The 17839-nt window shown below is 39.4% G+C and overlaps 1 protein-coding gene across 2 annotated transcripts in view; it reads right to left on the bottom strand.

The window, feature by feature from the left end:
• The window catches only part of ppp2r5e (protein phosphatase 2 regulatory subunit B'epsilon), a 107811-nt gene extending 102282 nt beyond the window's left edge, over positions 1 to 5529 (bottom strand). The window contains exons 1-3 of one of the 2 annotated variants that reach the window (XM_062968579.1): positions 5497 to 5529; positions 3335 to 3437; positions 2325 to 2366 (exon numbers count right to left, since the gene is read on the bottom strand). In XM_062968579.1, the coding sequence (XP_062824649.1) occupies positions 2325 to 2366; positions 3335 to 3423 (131 nt within the window). In that variant the 5' untranslated portion in view covers positions 3424 to 3437; positions 5497 to 5529. Of the gene's footprint in view, positions 1 to 2324; positions 2367 to 3334; positions 3438 to 5496 lie in introns of those variants that run through there. The other variant, XM_062968580.1, reaches the window with a different exon arrangement.
• Positions 5530 to 17839: the final 12310 nt, after the last annotated feature.

The raw sequence follows: 17839 nt of genomic DNA, 5'->3' as shown, positions 1-17839 counted from the left end.
GCCCCCTTGTAGAGGACAGGATTGGAGGTTGCACCATTTTGCGGCAGTGATTGCAAGCAACAGGATTTGAAAAGAGGAAGGAGTGTGGGGACAAAGAAGGAGGGTGGTGTGTGAAAGCAGGCTACCTCGGGAGGTTTGTGTGGAGGCTGGAAGGCAAGGACACTTCTGAGGGGATGCAGTGCCTGCCTTCAGGGTTCGTTATTTTGAACAGTCTTTCTTCCTCTGTTTTTTTCCCCTCCCGCGTGCTGGAGGGGCGTGAGGCTTGAGGCAGCGTGTGAGCTGTTTGTTGTTGTTAATTTTGGGGGTTTTAAAGACCTTTTATCTGTGTGTGTGTGTGTGTGTGTTTTGTTGTTGTTGTTGTTTTTGTAGTGGTCAGTCATTGGATAGTCAGGTGTTTTGTTGCCAAATTTGATGTGTTTTGGCCCAGTGGTTTTTTTGTTAACTCATTCCTACAAACGAACAGTGCAATTTAATATACGAGGGCAATCCAGAAAGTAGATTACATTTTGGAATTAAAAATGAAGAAAGTATAGGAGAAAACATTTACAATATGCAGTTGAAAGCTACACCCAAATACCACATCTCACATAGTCGCCATTTGCTTTGCAACTCTTTCCCCACTAAATTCTGCCACTTGCGTCCTCAACCAGCCGGTCACCCCTTCCCGCAGGAGTTGCAAAGCTCATTCATCGCTATGGTAAGTGCCTAGATTTGAATGGCGACTACGTGGGATGTGGTATTTGGGTGTGGCTTTCAACTGCATATGGTAAATGTTTTCTCCTATACTTTCTTCATTTTTAATTCCAAAACGTAATCTACTTTCTGGATAACCCATATAGTCTATCCTCCTTCCTTTCCTCCCCTTCTCCCACTGAGGTAACTGAAGGTAAAATGTTTCTGAAAACGAGCATGATATAATAACTTGCATGTTGAACTATGACTTTGGAGTCCATGGTTCAAATCCCTGCTCGGCCATGGAAACCCACTGGGGTGACTTTGGAGAAGTCGCACGCTCTTCGGGTGCATCTTGTAGTTTTTACAAGTTCCTTCATGTTCTCTGCCAAATAGTGCTGGTGCCTCACGAAACTGCAACTCCAATGATCCCTTAGTATTGAGTCATGGTCCGCATTTTAATTCTGCCAAGTACAAACACCTCCCGCCTCAGAAATAGGCAAAGGCCAATGTCTTTTGAAGAAATATTGTCATGAAAGCCCCATGATAGGGTTACCATATCTGTGAAATATCACAATCATATATATAGCCACAGGCAGAGGCAAACTGTTGCAGCTTATAGAATCATAGAATCATAGAATAGTAGAGTTGGAAGAGACCTCATGGGCCATCCAGTCCAACCCCCTGCTAAGGAGCAGGAAATCACATTCAAAGCACCCCCGACAGATGGCCATCCAGCCTCTGCTTAAAAGCCTCCAAGGAAGGAGCCTCCACCACGGCCCCGGGGAGAGAGTTCCACTGTCGAACAGCCCTCACAGTGAGGAAGTTCTTCCTGATGTTCAGGTGGAATCTCCTTTCCTGTAGTTTGAAGCCATTGTTCCGTGTCCTAGTCTGCAGGGCAGCAGAAAACAAGCTTGCTCCCTCCTCCCTATGACTTCCCTTCACGTATTTGTACATGGCTATCATGTCTCCTCTCAGCCTTTAAGCCGCTCCTCATAGGGCTTCTCCTAGTTTGTGTATTGTTCCTTGTACTATATACAGTATACCCGGCATTTGCCTTTCTTCCTCCCCCCCACCCCCCACCCTCCATTTCTTCTTTCTCCATCTCTGAGAGGGCCTACCTCACAAAGTCTCCATGGCAATATGACTCTCTCTGTGGCTCTTTCCTTCCTCCCTTCCCCTCATTCACAACACCTTTCCTTCCCAGTGACATCACAGAGGGCCACTTCACCTAGTAACAGCCTTTGTAGTATAAACAGACATATTTTGATACCCTCTCTCTATACACACAGAGAGAGGGGGAGAGAGAGAGAGAGAGAGAGAGAGAGAGAGAAAGATTGAGTCTCGCTTATCCAACATAAACGGGCTGGCAGAACGTTGGATAAGCGAAAAAGTTGGATAATGAGGCATTAAGGAAAAGCCTATTCAATGTCAAATTATGTTATGCTTTTACAAATTAAGCACCAAAACATCATGTTTTACAACAAATGGACAGAAAAAGCAGTTCAATACACAGTAACATTAGGTAGTAATTACTGTATTTACGAATTTAGCACCAAAACATCGCAGTGTATTGAAAACATTGACTACAAAACATTGACTACTAAAACATCGACTACCAATAAAGATAGAATTGCATAAAATAAACTTACAGTACAACATTGTCGGAAGTTAAATCAGTAAAAGGTTCAGTCCTGTGAAGATTAAAAAACAACAACCTGTGAGCCTTGCCTGCCTAAAGAAACAGCTGTGGATCTAGGTGGGAGGCAGACTGTGTTTTATAATACAGAATGTTGGATGAGCGAAGGTTGGATAAGTGAAACTCTACTGCAGGGGTCCCCAAACTAAGGCCCGGGGGCCGGATGCGGCCCATCGAAGCTATTTATCCGGCCCCCATGGCACAAAGGAGAAGGGGGTTGGGCTAAATGACCCAAGGGGTCTCTTCTTCTCTTACAACCATTATTATTATTATTATTATTATTATTATTATTATTATTATTATTATTATTATTAACATTGAGGCTGGGTGGCCATCTGTCAGGGGTGCTTTGCTTGTGCTTTTGGTGCACAAAGGCAGAAGGGGGTTGGACTAAATGGCCCAAGGGGTCTCTTCCAACCCTCTTTATTATTATTATTATTATTATTATTATTATTATTATTATTATTAACATTGAGGCTGGGTGGCCATCTGTCAGGGGTGCTTTGCTTGTGCTTTTGGTGCACAAAGGCAGAAGGGGGTTGGACTCAATGGCCCAAAGGGTCTCTTTCAACCCACTTTTTTATTGTTGTTGTTGTTATTATTATTAATTATTATTGCTCAGTGGCCAACTATAGTCCGGCCCTCCAACGGTCCAAAGGATCGTGAACTGGCCCCTTGTTTAAAAAGTTTGGGGACCCCTGCTCTACTGTATATATATATTGCCATCTTGACCACATTCTAATGTTGCTCAACCACCACCTATTCCAGTTTTCATCTGTGAAATGTTGGAGAATATTGTTGTGCTCTTTTAATTTGAACGAGAACTTACAACACAGCAGGCAGCTCATGGAAAGAAATGCAATCTTTAGGTAGAAAATATAAGGTCACGGTTCCTTATACATAGATTAATCCTGTGGTTACAAACAGTAGGAAAAGATGCCACAGCATCATGCTGAAACTTACATTGTGCTTTTTGTTTCTAGCATTACATATCTTCCATATTGCGTTTTCTTATTGGTTGCTTTTCTTTTTCTATCCTGGACATTCCCCATCAATCCTTGTTTTTCTGTATTTTAAAAACAACAACAGTACTGTTTTCAGGTGTCTAATCTGAATCAGAGACAGCCATTTAAAAACACAGCAGCTTGCCTGTTGTTATTTTATGCTTGATTTACATTCAGGAGAAAGGCTTAAATCCATAGCTTGTTGTGACAAAAGCAGAATTCTGGAACTGATAAATATATGCCTTGGCTGCTAAACAAGAAAATAAAGTCAAACATAAACCGACACACACAAAACACACTCCTATGACTGCTCAGCACTTTCCAATACCTTCAATAAATTTAAGATAAGCCAGGTGTCACCTATCTATATTTGTGCATTTTATTTTATTTTTCTGCCTAAGTGTAGCACCTTACATTCCTCCCTTACATTTAGGCAGAAAAGGGAATCCTTCTGTCTATTAAACAAATGTAGCCCCACAGGAATCATCTGAAAATTAAGAACTGTAATATTACATCTACTAAAAACTAAGAAATTGCAGGTTTGTTCCTGTTTGTTGAATCAACATTGTGGTTCAGCTAGGAATATATGTAATGAGTGCCTACTAATCCAGACATCTCAAGCACAGTCCATGTTTTGCCTGCCAGTGTGTATATCCTGGCTCTCAAGCGTTCTAACTGGAGGTCAGCTATTACCAACAGTGCTGTGGAATTTAAAGAGGCATGAATGGAGGGTGAAAGAGAGAAGCATGTCAAGAGGAAGGTGCATCAAGCCAACCCTTGTTGGGACCACCTTCCATCTGGAAATCAATGTCATCACTGCGAAAGAACATGCAGGTCCAGAATAGGCCACTACGGTCACCTACGGACCCACCACCAAGACTCTACACTTGGAAGGCAATCGTACTCAGCCACAAGCGATAGCTATGATGACAAATGCAGTTCACTGCAATTCAAGCTGCATTATTTGGTTCTACACTGACCATATAATGCAATTCAAACCAGCCTAACAATAGCGTTCTTGCAGCAATTGTGGTATACTTTCCTTGCAATGACTGCAAAGATACTGAGGTGCATCTACACTGTACCACTTTAACTGCTGTGACTCAGTGCTAGCAAATCCTGTAAAATTACAATTCTCATGATAGCAACTCTACAGATTTTTACACTTGTTGGGATTTAAAATGAATACATCTTTGGCCCGCCTAGAATAACCACTGTGTGGACAGAGAGGGCGTTTAGGATGAAATCTACTTTCAGCATGAGACACCCAAATATCTGTTTGTTCCAGATAAGAAGGCTGAGTGATAGCAATCCATTTCACAACCCAAAGTTGATGTTCAAAAGCTTATCTTTGCTGGACAAATGCCTCTGAGAACCAAACTGAACTTACATATGTCAGAAAATTGTGGTACAAGTTGAGTATCCCTTATCAAAAATGTTTCAGACAAGAGGTGCTTTGGATTTCAGGGTTTTTCCCCCCAGATTTTGGAATACTTGCCTGTAGTTGTATATATGTACACAATGAGATATCTTGATGATGGGGCCCAAGCCTAAGCACAAAATTGGTTTATGTTTCGTATACATCTTACACACATAGCCTGAAAATAATTTTGAACGCAATATTTTAAGTAATTTAATGCATAAGACAAAGGTCATGTACATTGAACCATAACAAAGTAAAGGGGTCATTATCTCAGCCACCCATGTGAACAATTTTGGATCTTGAAGTATTTCAGATCTAGCAATTCTGAAAGGCAGTTATTATCAAGTGGAGGCAGTTTTCAGTAAGAAACTACTTTTTACAGTTGCTTCACTTCTCTCTCACCTCTCCATTTATGGCGCTAAACTCTTTCCAAGATCGAAACTGCTCCTGGAAACTCTTGGACACATATGGCTGGAAAGTGAAGAGCTGGCCATAAAAAGCTGACCACAAGGAGAAAGGATTAAATGCTTACTCCCTCATTATTTCTCTGCAAGCATCCAGCTTCCCAGAAAAGGAACTGTGCTGTCAGGATTTTCTTTAGCTGAGCATCAAGTCATATGTAATTTGGCCTGAGCTGCCACTTGTTTGCCCTCACTTTTTCAATTGTTCACTTCCCAATGCTACTTCTCATGACTTACTCTCTGCTCCTTTTCCTTCCCTTTCTGTCCTCTGCTCTATGCCGCTTTATTCAGAACTCCTTTCTCTCCTGTTCAACTGTCAAACTCAACTGCTTTAGAATACTCTAAGACCAAAAATTCTGTGCTGTCCACCCAGTGATAAGTCAGACGATGTGTGTCTTACTCCTTATTTACTCATGTTTCCTTGACTTTCTTCAAGGGAACCAAAACTTTGCAGAATCATTATTTGCACTTGAACTGGCACCAAAAATATAATATCAATCATATATAATTTTGCCCTGTTCATTGAACCTGAATCCATTCCCCGTGGAGGACTTCATAGTCTTGCTGACCAGATTTTGGCCCGCCATGGAGTCCTCAAATTGGTATGAATAGTAACAACAAATCTTCAATTCTAATTGGAAATGCCTGTAGTTTTTATTTGGGGATTGAATTAGATAACATGTTTCTTTCATCTCATGATCGTTTTTACAATAAACTACAATATTTTTACCTAAAAATATGTGTTGGTTCCCTAAATTTGATATGGTGATGAAGACATATATCTGGACATATAGCTCAGAGGTAAAAGTATGTTAATGAGGTTTTGGGCTCATTTGGGTGGCCAATGTCATAAGGAATCAGAGATCATGAAAGATATATTGTCGAAGGCTTTCATGGCTGGAATCACTGGGTTGCTGTGAGTCTTTCGGGCTGTATGGCCATGTCCCAGAAGCTTTCTCTCCTGACGTTTAGCTCACATCTGTGGCAGGCATCCTCAGAGGTGTGGAGTTTTCAAAGCTAATAGATATTCTATATTATGCTCTTTTGTGCAATTTCTCCCATGTGCATCTATGTGCTTTCGAGCTGCCTATCAACTTCAGCCAATCCCATGAATTTCATAGGATTTTCTTAGACAAGGAATTCTCTGAGATAGTTTTCAAAGTTTCTTCCTCTGAAATACTGTATAACACCTTGTATGTATCGGTGGACTCCCATCCAAGTAGTAACCAGTGCTGGTTGTGCATAGCTTCCTTGAATGACATTTGGAACTATATCTAAATACATGTGGTCCATTCTCTGTTCTGCTCTTCCTCCATGCAGGAAGGAAGTAGGAAACACTTTAGAATATAGGTGTCCTTCGGGGGTGGGGGGGTTAATATATTGAAAATTGAAAAGTACATATGAACTCGTGATGGACATTGAACATGGATGACAAAAAAATGCTTTCAATAAGTGTTTGAAACTTTTAGAGTGGCTGCAGAACAAAAGCAAATCAGTGATTGAAAGATAATGCAACCCATTAGCCACCCCAAATTTGTGAGTGAGTGATTATACATTTTTAGTGTTGCCAAACTAACTAAACAAGTTCTAATACTTTTCCAACACTGTAGATGTTTTAGATGTTTCATCTGCTGGAATAAGTAGTTGTTTGATGTTTAAACTATCCCGGTGTTTCATTCTTGTCTTGCCAGTTGCAAATTGGGTGGCCTGCGGAGCAAATAACTTCACCTCTCTGCTAGTTCTTTCTGTAGAGAATGAAGGATCACCTCACCCGGCAACATGCCGATTTATTATCTCTGGTAAATTCACTCTTGGTATTACTCATATCCAGGGGGTTGCAGAAAAAAAAGAAAGCACAAAATACACAAAACAGTGATATTTTTATTGGGCCAACTAAAAAGTACAAAATGCATAATGCACTTCGCTGGCAACTTCATCAGGCAAATATGGTTTTTTTAAAATAAATCATACAGGAAAAGAAAAGTGTACATAATGTCCTTGCCACTGGGGAACCATACCATTCCTGTGTGATCCTTCAGTGCATCTACACTACCTAGTTATGGCAGTTTGAGATCACTTTAACTACCTTTGCTCCATCTTACAGAATCCAGGGATTGGCAGTTTGACAAATAATAATAAATAGTTCTAAATTCTTCTGAAAACTGAAACCATCTATGAGATGAAGCTGTGACCTTTAAACCTAACTATAATTGGGCAGGGTGGTCACAACCTTTGTTTAGCTAGCTTTATGCCAATATTTTAGGGAGTGAGTGAAACAGATTATTTGTCAAATAGACTACAGTAAAATAATGGATAAACAACACTATACAATATAAATCCTGGATATGTCAGCTGTGTTTACACTATACAATTAAAGCCATTTGAAACCACTTTATTGCCATGGCTGAATGCTATGGATTCCTGGGATCTGTAGTTTGATAAGGCACCAGCAGTCTTTGACAGAGAAAACTAAATATCTTGCACAACTCCAAATCCCAAGATTCAATAGCTTTGTGCCATGGCAGTTAAAGTGATGTCAAACTGCATTAATTCTATAGTGTAGAAAGATGCACCTGCCGTTGAAATAAAAGCATTTGATCTGGTTCTCTAAAATAGCAAGTTCCTATCATTTCAATCCTTAAATGATAGTTTTTTAGAAAACGTAAGATTTGTCCACATCCCTTCCCCCAATAAAAAACACTTTCTAGTACTAATACTTGTGTTCAGCAAGGGAGTGTCCACTGAATAAAAACTGGATCTCTAATCATTTCATGGTAATTGCTTCACGAAGAACATTAGTATAAAATCGGTGCAGCTGTTTTTGAAGTCTGTTTTGAGTGGTTTATGGAGTTTTGGGTTCTGTTCCTGGAAAAAGGGCATGTTAATCAATTAGTTATCACATGGATTTTTTCATGGACCAATTCTTCACAGTTTAATAAACTGGAACACTAAAGGCATTTTGGGTGCTCCAGTACAAATCATGCTGCGACAATGTGCATTCATTAATATAGGAATAATGCTTATATACATCACTGGAGGTGGCAAAGTTGATTAAGTTGTCTTTGTTGATTATGACAATAATAGACAGGAAAACCAGCTCTTTTGCATCCTGATTGTTTCCTAGCAGTTAACTCAAGCTATGTCCAAAATCCAAAGCGCACTCCCATTGGTTCATTTCCCCAGGATAATTTGTTCCTTGTGTTCTTATGTAACGCATTGGCACGTAGCGAGAACAGGTATGGCTAGAAATACGAAACCGAACATTCAAAAGAGGACATACAGTGATTTTGATACAGATTACTTGGAAAAAGTACTTTACATATTTATAGGAATCACAGAAGTGTTTACAGATACATAACTCAATCTGTGTTGCAACCAGAATTTCTTCATATGTAGAGATCTTGGAGAGAGCCTGAATGTAAAGCAGAGAATAGGCTGGATACATATGAACCAAGACAGTTAGTGTGTCAAACAGCAGCCTGGATTTGGATAAAAGAATGGATTTTTTAAAAAAAAAATTAAAAAAAATGAAAAATTACTCAATTTAGAAGGATCAAACTTAAAATATGGACGGCATGCATACTTGATCTATAATAAATGAATGAATGTAAAGCAGAGAATAGGCTGAATACATATGAACCAAGACAGTTAGTGTGTCAAACAGCAGCCTGGATTTGGATAAAAGAATGGATTTTTTTAAAAAAAATAAAAAATAAAATGAAAAATTACTCAATTTAGAAGGATCAAACTTAAAATATGGACGGCATGCATACTTGATCTATAATAAAACAAAAGTAGATTCCAACTTTAAGATAAGAAATTCACTACTAAGACTTTAGAATAAATACAAGAAAGTCTTCTACAGAGAAATACCTGAATGGACTAAACCAGAAGAGGCTTTTCCACAATTAAGGGCAGCTGGGAGAAAACATTGACTTACAAACAATTATTGGAAAAAGGAACAGTAAAAAAAAAAAAACTTTTGTCTGCCTGAGGCAAGTGCAACTGTTAGCTTTGAATGGCCTTTGATTAATTAGCTTGGTTATAATTGAATGGCCTTTCAGCTTCAAAGTCTAGTTGCTTCCTGCCTGGGGGAAGCCTTTGTTGGGAGTCGTTAGCTGGCCCTGGTTGTTTCGTGCCTAGAGAATTCCCGTTTTCTCAGTGTTGTTTTTTATTTACTGTCCTGATTTTAGAGTTTTTTAAATACTGCTGGTCATATTTTGTTCATTTTCATAGTTTCCTCCTTTCTGTTGAAATTGTCCACATGCTTGTGGACTTGAATGGCTTCTCTGTGTAGTCTGACATGGTGGTTGTTAGAGTGATCCAGCATTTCTGTGTTCTCAGATAATTTGCTGTGTCTGGGTTGGTTCATCAAGTGCTCTGCTATGGATGACTTCTCTGGGTGAATGAGTCGGCAGTGCCTTTCATGTTCCTTGATTCGTGTTTGGGTGCTACGTTTGGTGGAAAACAGGGGAATTCCAGGCATGAAACAATCAGGACCAGCTAATACCTCCCAACAAAGGATTCCCCTAGGCAGGAAGCAGCCAGGCTTTGAAGCTAAAAGGCCATTCAATGCTAATCAAGCTGGCCAACTGCAACATTCACACTTGCCTCAAGCAGACAAGAGTTCTTTCTCCCACCCTGGACATCATTCTACAGATATATAAACCCCTCCTGCCTAGTTTCCAACAGACCTCACAACCTCTGAGGATGCCTGCCATAGATTTGGGCGAAACATCAGGAGGGAATGCTTCCGGAACATGGCCATATAGCCCAGAAAACTCACAGCAGCCCACTGATTCTGGCCATGAAAGCTTTTGACAACAAAAAGACATAGTGAATGGAACTGCTTTAAAAAATAGAATACTGTGTGTATAACAATACCCTCCCCTTTCTCATTCTTGAATGCACATTAGACGTATGGATAGACCTAACTTACTAACAAAACTGCATATCCAACTTATACTTTCCTTGACTTTTTCCCTCTTATGGCATTAAAGTGTGAAAATGAAATAAAACTCGTTGAAACATTAAAAATTCTGTAGTGTAGGTGCACTCAACTGGTAATTTAAAAAAGTTAAACCAGGTTTGCTCCCATCAGAATGGGAGTCCAAATCTGTGTATATTTTGAGAATTTGACGATTTGTGCATATATTTAAATCTGAGAAAAACAGCTTGTTCCATGTAGTTTCTTAGGTTAGACAAAGTTCTGTACAATCTGTGCTTCTTAGCTCCTGGCCATTGTTTCAAAGGAAGATATTTTTCAAAACTTGTCAGTGCCTTTCGCACATGAAGTAAACTAAAACTAAAGTTGCATTGACCCAAATTGACCTGGGTGGAGGGTTTCCATGGATTTGTCAAGTTTCAACAAAACGAAACAAACCCTGGTTTCTTGCCTCTGTCTAGGCAATGTACTAAGAGTAATTAAGACACACTTAAAAACCCTTAAAAGATCTCTGTGTACCTCCTCTTTTGGTGACTCCAGCATCACTAAAACAACTGGCATGAAAATGTGGAAATTCCAAAATTAGGTATGAAACAAATTCAAGATTTGCAGTAGTCAACATGCAACGTCTATTATAAAGGTCAGGAAAGATCCAGTTTGCCTTTGGATCCACTTCATCTGCAACCATTACCTAAATGGATAGCATGATGGTACTAAATTGTTGCCTAATAAACTCCGATGTCTATTTTACTGTGTGTTAAAACAACAAGAACGTTCCATGGGGCTGTTTCAGTTAAATAGGCTCAGATGCTCTTCATGTGACTGCACATTGGGTTTATGTGTTTTTTAAACTTTGTGCGCTCTTTGTATCAATCACATGAGAAACACCGTAAAAGAACAAACCATTCAAAGTGGAAATCTCTTTATTAGCAAAACAGGACTTACATCTGCTAACTTTTAAGCTATTTTTAACAGCTATTCATTAGCCAACACATAAAAATATCTCTTTTTTATCCTATTGATCAAATCAAAGATGCTTATGTCTGTTAGGACTAAGGGAAATGGCCTCAAACTGTAAGAATTCAAGGTCCCCAAAACTTAGGTGATCTGGTTACCAAAAAAAAAAGGTAAGCGAAGGAACAGAAAAGTCTTAAAATTAAGACAAATGTTCATCTGCACATGCAGCCAAAAGAAAACTGGCAAACTGAGGGTGTATTTACACTGTAGCATTAATGCAGTTTGACAGCAGTTTAAGTTCCATGTCTCAGTGCTAAGGACTCCTGGGATTTGTAGTTTAGTGGGGCTCAGCACTCTAGAAAAGAAGGCTAAAACTGCAACTCCCTTGATTCCATAATATTGAACCATGGTAAGTGATGTCAAACTGCATTCATTCTACAGTGTAGATCCACCCAATGTTACAAAGAGTCTTACACTTCCAAGTTGGAAAGGTAAGCATCCATCATCCATGGGAAATCTTACTCCTTTAGCTTTGCATGAACATATATTTTAAAGACACCAATTTTAAAAAATGTATATTTGGAAATATGATCAGTTTAACATTAATGGGTATACCTATCTTTTGTTCATATACTATATCTTTCCTCCTTTTGTCTTGTATTTTCTCTTCATTTTTTCAACGTAGGATTCTTTTCCCTTTTTTGCAATCATAATTTTAAAAATCCAATTTGGCATTAAAAATGAAATGTGCATATTAAAAATGTCCAGTTTAACAAAATGACAATTGCAGAAATGACAGTCATTGTGTGCGAAACAAGACACAGTGTCACTGATGATATTAACAATTTGGGAATGAGAAAAGGAATTAAGCAAAATGAACAGCATTTGTTCTGATGGCAGCTCAAAGGGAAGAAGCAGTAGGTGAAATTCAGGAAAGCGCAGCATCTCTAATATTCCATATTTGGCATACGGAGGATAAAATGAAACATCTGCTTGGACTAGATAGTGGTACAATGTGATATTCAAATCACATGGAATTATCTATTTTCTATCCAAATCAGGGATGTCATTTTCTTCAGTATTTCATAGGTGAAAACAGGGACACATGTGGCCAAGCAACAGGGCAAAAGTTATTAATGAAGAAGAACAAACGAAATAGAAGAGGCTGCAATAGCACAGTGGGTTAAACCACTAGCTGCAGAAAATCTGCTGATTGGAGGGTTGGCAGTTCGAAACTATGAGTTGGAGTGAGCTCCTGCTGTCAGTCCCAGCTTCTGCCAACCTAGCAGTTTGAAAGCATGCAATGTGAGTATAGGTACCGCCTTGGAGGGAAGGTAAAAGGACGCCTCATGCAGACATCCAGAGATGCTGGCAAAACACGATTGGAGATGTCTACAGACAACAGGCTCCACAACATGGAAAAATGGAACAAGAGCACCTCCCCATGACCAGAGTTGAACACCACCTCCAGATGCCAGATATGAAAGGGTAAGGCTTTACCGTGTCTGTCTGTGTATTGTATGTCACTATTGTTCATTGTGTAAAGAGCATTGAATGTTTGCCTTATATGTGTTTACTGTAATCCGCTCTGAGTCCCTCCAGGGAGGTAAAGTGGAACATAAATAAAGTGTATTATTATTATTGTATGACACAGCAAACAAGATAGATATGCTGATTTCGTTTCACAAAATCACAAGTCGAACACTTCCCAAGTGTCTAGGACTGTGTGATGTATTTTCAGATGATGCGCACAGATCCCAGTAGGGTGGCCTTTTGCAGTTGGCGGATCGTAATTTTGTCAATGTCTATTGTTTCCAAATGCTGGCTGAGATCTTTTGGCACGGCACTCAATGTGCAGTTTGACAGCAGGACCACCTGCACTGGTTTCTGCCAGAGTCTTTGAAGTTCAATCTTGAGGTCCTGATAGCGGCTGAGTTTTTCCTGGTTTTTTTCGTCAATGCGACTGTCACCTGGTATGGCAACATCAATGATCCAAACCTTTTTCTTTTCCACAACTGTGATGTCTGGTGTGTTATGTTCCAGAACTTTGTCAGTCTGGATTTGGAAGTCCCACAGTATCTTTGCGTGCTCATTTTCCAATACTTTTGCAGGTTTGTGATCCCACCAGTTCTTTACTGCTGGGAGGTGGTACTTGGGTGGTACTTGGGTATTATTATTATTATTATTATTATTATTATTATTATTATTATTATTATTATTAATTGTTTTTGTGTCTCCCAGGAAAGGCAAGATTCTCCCCCACCCTCTTTCTTCTGCCTCTTCTTGAATCAATGGAATTCAGACAAGTTTTGGTTTTTGAACTTAGTTTGCAGCATTTGGAATAAGCTGAGGACAAAGAAGGAAATTAGGAGGAGAAAAAACTGGGACATTTTAATAAGCATTAAAAATGGAATGAATTCAAGAACTATGCCCACTACGTTATGACTTGGAGAATGTGGGATAGATACAAAGTATTTATCAAAGATTTACACTGTATTATGAAAACAGATTAAACATAAATTGATCTTACAGAGAACTACAGGTGTATCTACAATGCATACTCTAGAAGTAAGGCAGTTTGACACCACTTTGCCTGCCATGGCTGAATGGTGTGTAATGCTGGGATTTGTAATTTGATGAGGCAACAGTATTCTTTGGCAGAGAAGGTCTTGAAAAACTACAAAATTTTGGCCTTAAAAAAATCCTATGAAATTGATGGGGTCATCTGTTATCAGCAGGCTACTTGAAGACATCTATACCAGGCATGGACAAACTTAGGCCCTCCAGGTGTTTTGGACTCCAACTCCCACAATTCCTAACAGCCAGTAGGTTGTTAGGAATTGTGGGAGTTGAACTCCAAAACACCTGGAGGGCCAAAGTTTGCCCATGCCTGATCTATACACATGAAATAGTCCAAGTGAAAAGAGTCTTGTTTTCTGTCTGGATGAACTGGAAATCTCTTTCTCCACTAGATACTTGGATATTGGCTCAGACAGAATAAACAAGCAAAGAACTTAAAAGAAAATCATTTGTTTTTTCCATAGGCATCATTCAGTTTCCTTAAAGAAGAATGATAATGACCTGAACTGATAAGATTAGCCCCTTTAGATGAAAGGAGGAAAGGCACCTTAGGAAAACAGCCTTTGTTTGGAAAGATCTGAGAAGCCTCGACATGAAGAAATATGTAACACAGATAGTTTTAGTCTGAGTGTGCACTTCAGCAGGATTAGATCTTGAAATCTTTACCTTTTTTGAACCCACAAATCCCACAGACACTGGTCCTGTTGGCAAGAGGATTATGATGGGTTGTAGTCCAGAAAATAACTTTTCTAATCTTTGAGTGGGATCAATGTGCCCCTCACATCTAAGTAAAGGTTGCCTTTGTAGTAACTCAGCCCATGAACTTTGTCTTCTTTTAATAATGCATGGTTTGGATTTGTTTCATTCCAGGTACCCAAGTCATATGATATTGACATGAAAGCACTGACAGATTTAGGACAAGAGGCTGAATTTACAGCTCTGTCTTTTTTAAAAAACACATACAGTTTATGAGGATTCCGCATGCTTTGTCAAAACAAAGGGAGTTTATAAGTATAATAAAGCTTCTGCAGTTGGCCATTAATTGATTTGTATAGCCTCGGTAATCAGTTTGATTTGCATTTATATTAAATGGATCTGAACTGTTAGATATATGTAGCATGCATCTACACCAGGCATGGGCAAACCTCGGCCCTCCAGGTGTTTTGGACTTCAACTCCCACAATTCCTAACTGCCAATAGGGCCGAAGTTTGCCCATGCCTGATCTACACTGTAGAATTAATATAACCTGTAGGACCATAATGAACCATGCTATGGAGTTATGGGAGTTGTAGTTTTACAAGGACTTTAGCATTCTCTGTCAGAGTGCTGCTATCTCACCAAACTATGGCTCCCATGATTCCATAGCATTGAGTTGTGGTAGATGAAGTATCAAATTGCATTAATTCTGCAGTGTAGATGCACCTTTACTCTCACTTCTGAGCCATGAGAAAGTCCAGGAATTCCAAGTACAGTCGAGTCTCACTTATCCAATGTTCTGGATTATCCAACGCATTTTTGTAGTCAATGTTTTCAATACATCTGATATTTTGGTGCTAAATTCGTAAATACAGTAATTACTACATAGCATTACTGAGTATTGAACTACTTTTTTGTCAAATTTGTTGTATAACATGATGTTTTGGTGCTTAATTTGTAAAATCATAACCTTATTTGATGTTTAATAGGCTTTTCCTTAATCCCTCCTTATTATCCAACATATTTGCTTATCCAATGTTCTGCTGGCCCGTTTATGTTGGATAAGTGAGACTCTACTGTATATAGTTTCTAATCAGTGTTGAGTATCTTTAAAAAGCCATCCCTGGAAACTGGAGGCCTGATGAATTTCTGCAGAGTAAGATTTAATCCTGCATGCATATTGGTCAAGCTACTGAGCTTTTCATTCTACATCCGATTTCTCTACAGACAGAAAGCTTAGCTCATCGCCATCTTTCAGTCTCACTCCTATGTCCCAGTTTTCATCAATGACATGTTGGAGGATGTCATGGTCGTGGAGAAAGAGGTATGTCATCTCCTACCATCAGTTTTGCAGTTGGTCATCACACCATGGAGTAGGGACTAGATTCATCCCCTCTAGCATTTCACTACTCCTTAGGTTGATGTGGCTGCTGGGCTTCTAAGATGGTGGGATTTGCAGTTGTTGCAATGATGCAATGATCATAAATGTGAATTGCAAAATTTACGAGGTGTTAAGTAAAATTTAATTGTTGTTGTATGACTTCAAGTACTTTCCAGCTTGTGGTGACTTCAGGGTAAGCCTATCATTCATTTTTCTTGGACTTGGAGGTATCATTCACTCAAGGTCACCCAGCAGATTTCCATGGCCAAGTGAGGAATTTAACTCTAATCCTCAGAGTCATGGTCCAGTACCCAAACCACTACACCAGGCTGGTTTATGATTTCATAAATCTAGCTTATAATGTTATAAATACTGAACAGGATGCCAGCAGTAGTTTTGCTTCAAGACATTCCTAAGACTCCAGTTGAAGAGATGGTAAGAGGCAAGAGATGAAGCAACTGTCATTTTCTTATAAAACATTGTGTTTCAAAATAGTAGCAGTATATCATCCAGAACAAGAGAAGTTATAGCATAACGCCATTTTGCTTTGGTGAGATCTCACCTGGAATACTGTGTCCATGTCAGAGTTTATGAAGGATATTGACAAGCTGAAAGGTACCCAGAAGAAGAAGACCATAATGGTAAAAGACCTGGAAACCAACTCCTAGTAGTGAAACTTGATGAGTATGTTTTGCTTGGACAGGAGGAGACTAAATGTGACCTGACAGCCAACTTTAAATTCCTGAAGGCATGACAGTTATACGATCAAGTGAGTGTGTTTCCTGAAGATACAGAGATCAGAACACAAATCAGTGGGTTCAAATTACAAGAAAAGAGATTCTGCCAAAACATTAGGAAGAACTTCTTGACCATGAAAATTATTTGATAGTGGAATGAATTACCTTAGAGTATGGTGGGCTCTCCTTTTTGGAGGTCTTTGAACAGAGATTGGGTGGCCATCTTTTTGAGTGCTTTGATATAGTCTATTCTTGCACGGCAGTGAACTAGACCAGAGGACAGCGTTGTGATCCCAACCCCTGTTCCATCAGCTCCACTCTGCTATGAGCACAGTTCAAAGTGCTGGCTTTAGCCTACAAAGCCCTAAACAGTCCCAGCCCAGCTTACCTGTCCGAAGGTATCTCCATCTATGAATCATCACAGAGATTAAGATCTTCTGGGAAGGTCCTGCTCTTGATCCCACCACTTTCACAAGCGCAGCTGGTTGGGACGAGAGACATGGCCTTCTCAGTGGTGGCCCCTCATCTATGGAACTCCCTCCACAATGAAATCAGATCACTTCCCTCCCTCCTGTCTTTCAGGAGGAAACTCAGGACGTGGCTGTGGGACCAAGCATTCAATCAATAAATAATGCAATAAGGATAACATACAAATGGAACTGACAATTGGACAGGTCTTGGACTATGATCTGGATTGCGTGATTTTAATTGATGTTTTTAATAATTAATGTTTAATTGTATGGTTTTAATTGTATTTGTTTATTTTTGTATTTATATGTATGGGCATCAAATTGCTGCCTGCTGTAAGGCTGCCCTGAGTCCCCTTCCAGGGTGAGAAGTGCAGGATACAAATATGTGAAATAAATAAATAATACTATAATTCTATGAGTTTTTCTTCTTTGTGGTTATTCTGTGCCACTTGGCTGTTTCAGTGAGAAACACAGTGAGAGACCATGAAGAACAAGTTACCTGAACCTGAAGCTGTCTAAATGTACTAGACTACAGTCCCCATCATTCTGTGCCCAAGCCAGTGACCAATGGAGATTCTTGTATTTCAATACAGCTGGAGGCCTCAAGATTGTGAAAGTATGTTCTAGAATATGATATATGATATTTTTGGGTGTCTTCAGGTCAACACTCACTTATGGCAACCTTGTCATAATTTTTCTAGGCAAGATTTACTCAGATTAAGTTTTTTATTGCCTTTCACTGGGGTAAAAAGAGTGTGACTTGCCCGTGGTTACCCAATGGGTTTCCTTGGGTGACCTCGGGCAAGTCACACT

The sequence above is a fragment of the Anolis carolinensis genome, chromosome 1, assembly GCF_035594765.1.
Source record: "Anolis carolinensis isolate JA03-04 chromosome 1, rAnoCar3.1.pri, whole genome shotgun sequence".
NCBI classification, from domain to species: domain Eukaryota; kingdom Metazoa; phylum Chordata; class Lepidosauria; order Squamata; family Dactyloidae; genus Anolis; species Anolis carolinensis.
This window is presented reverse-complemented; position numbering and strand designations above follow the sequence as displayed.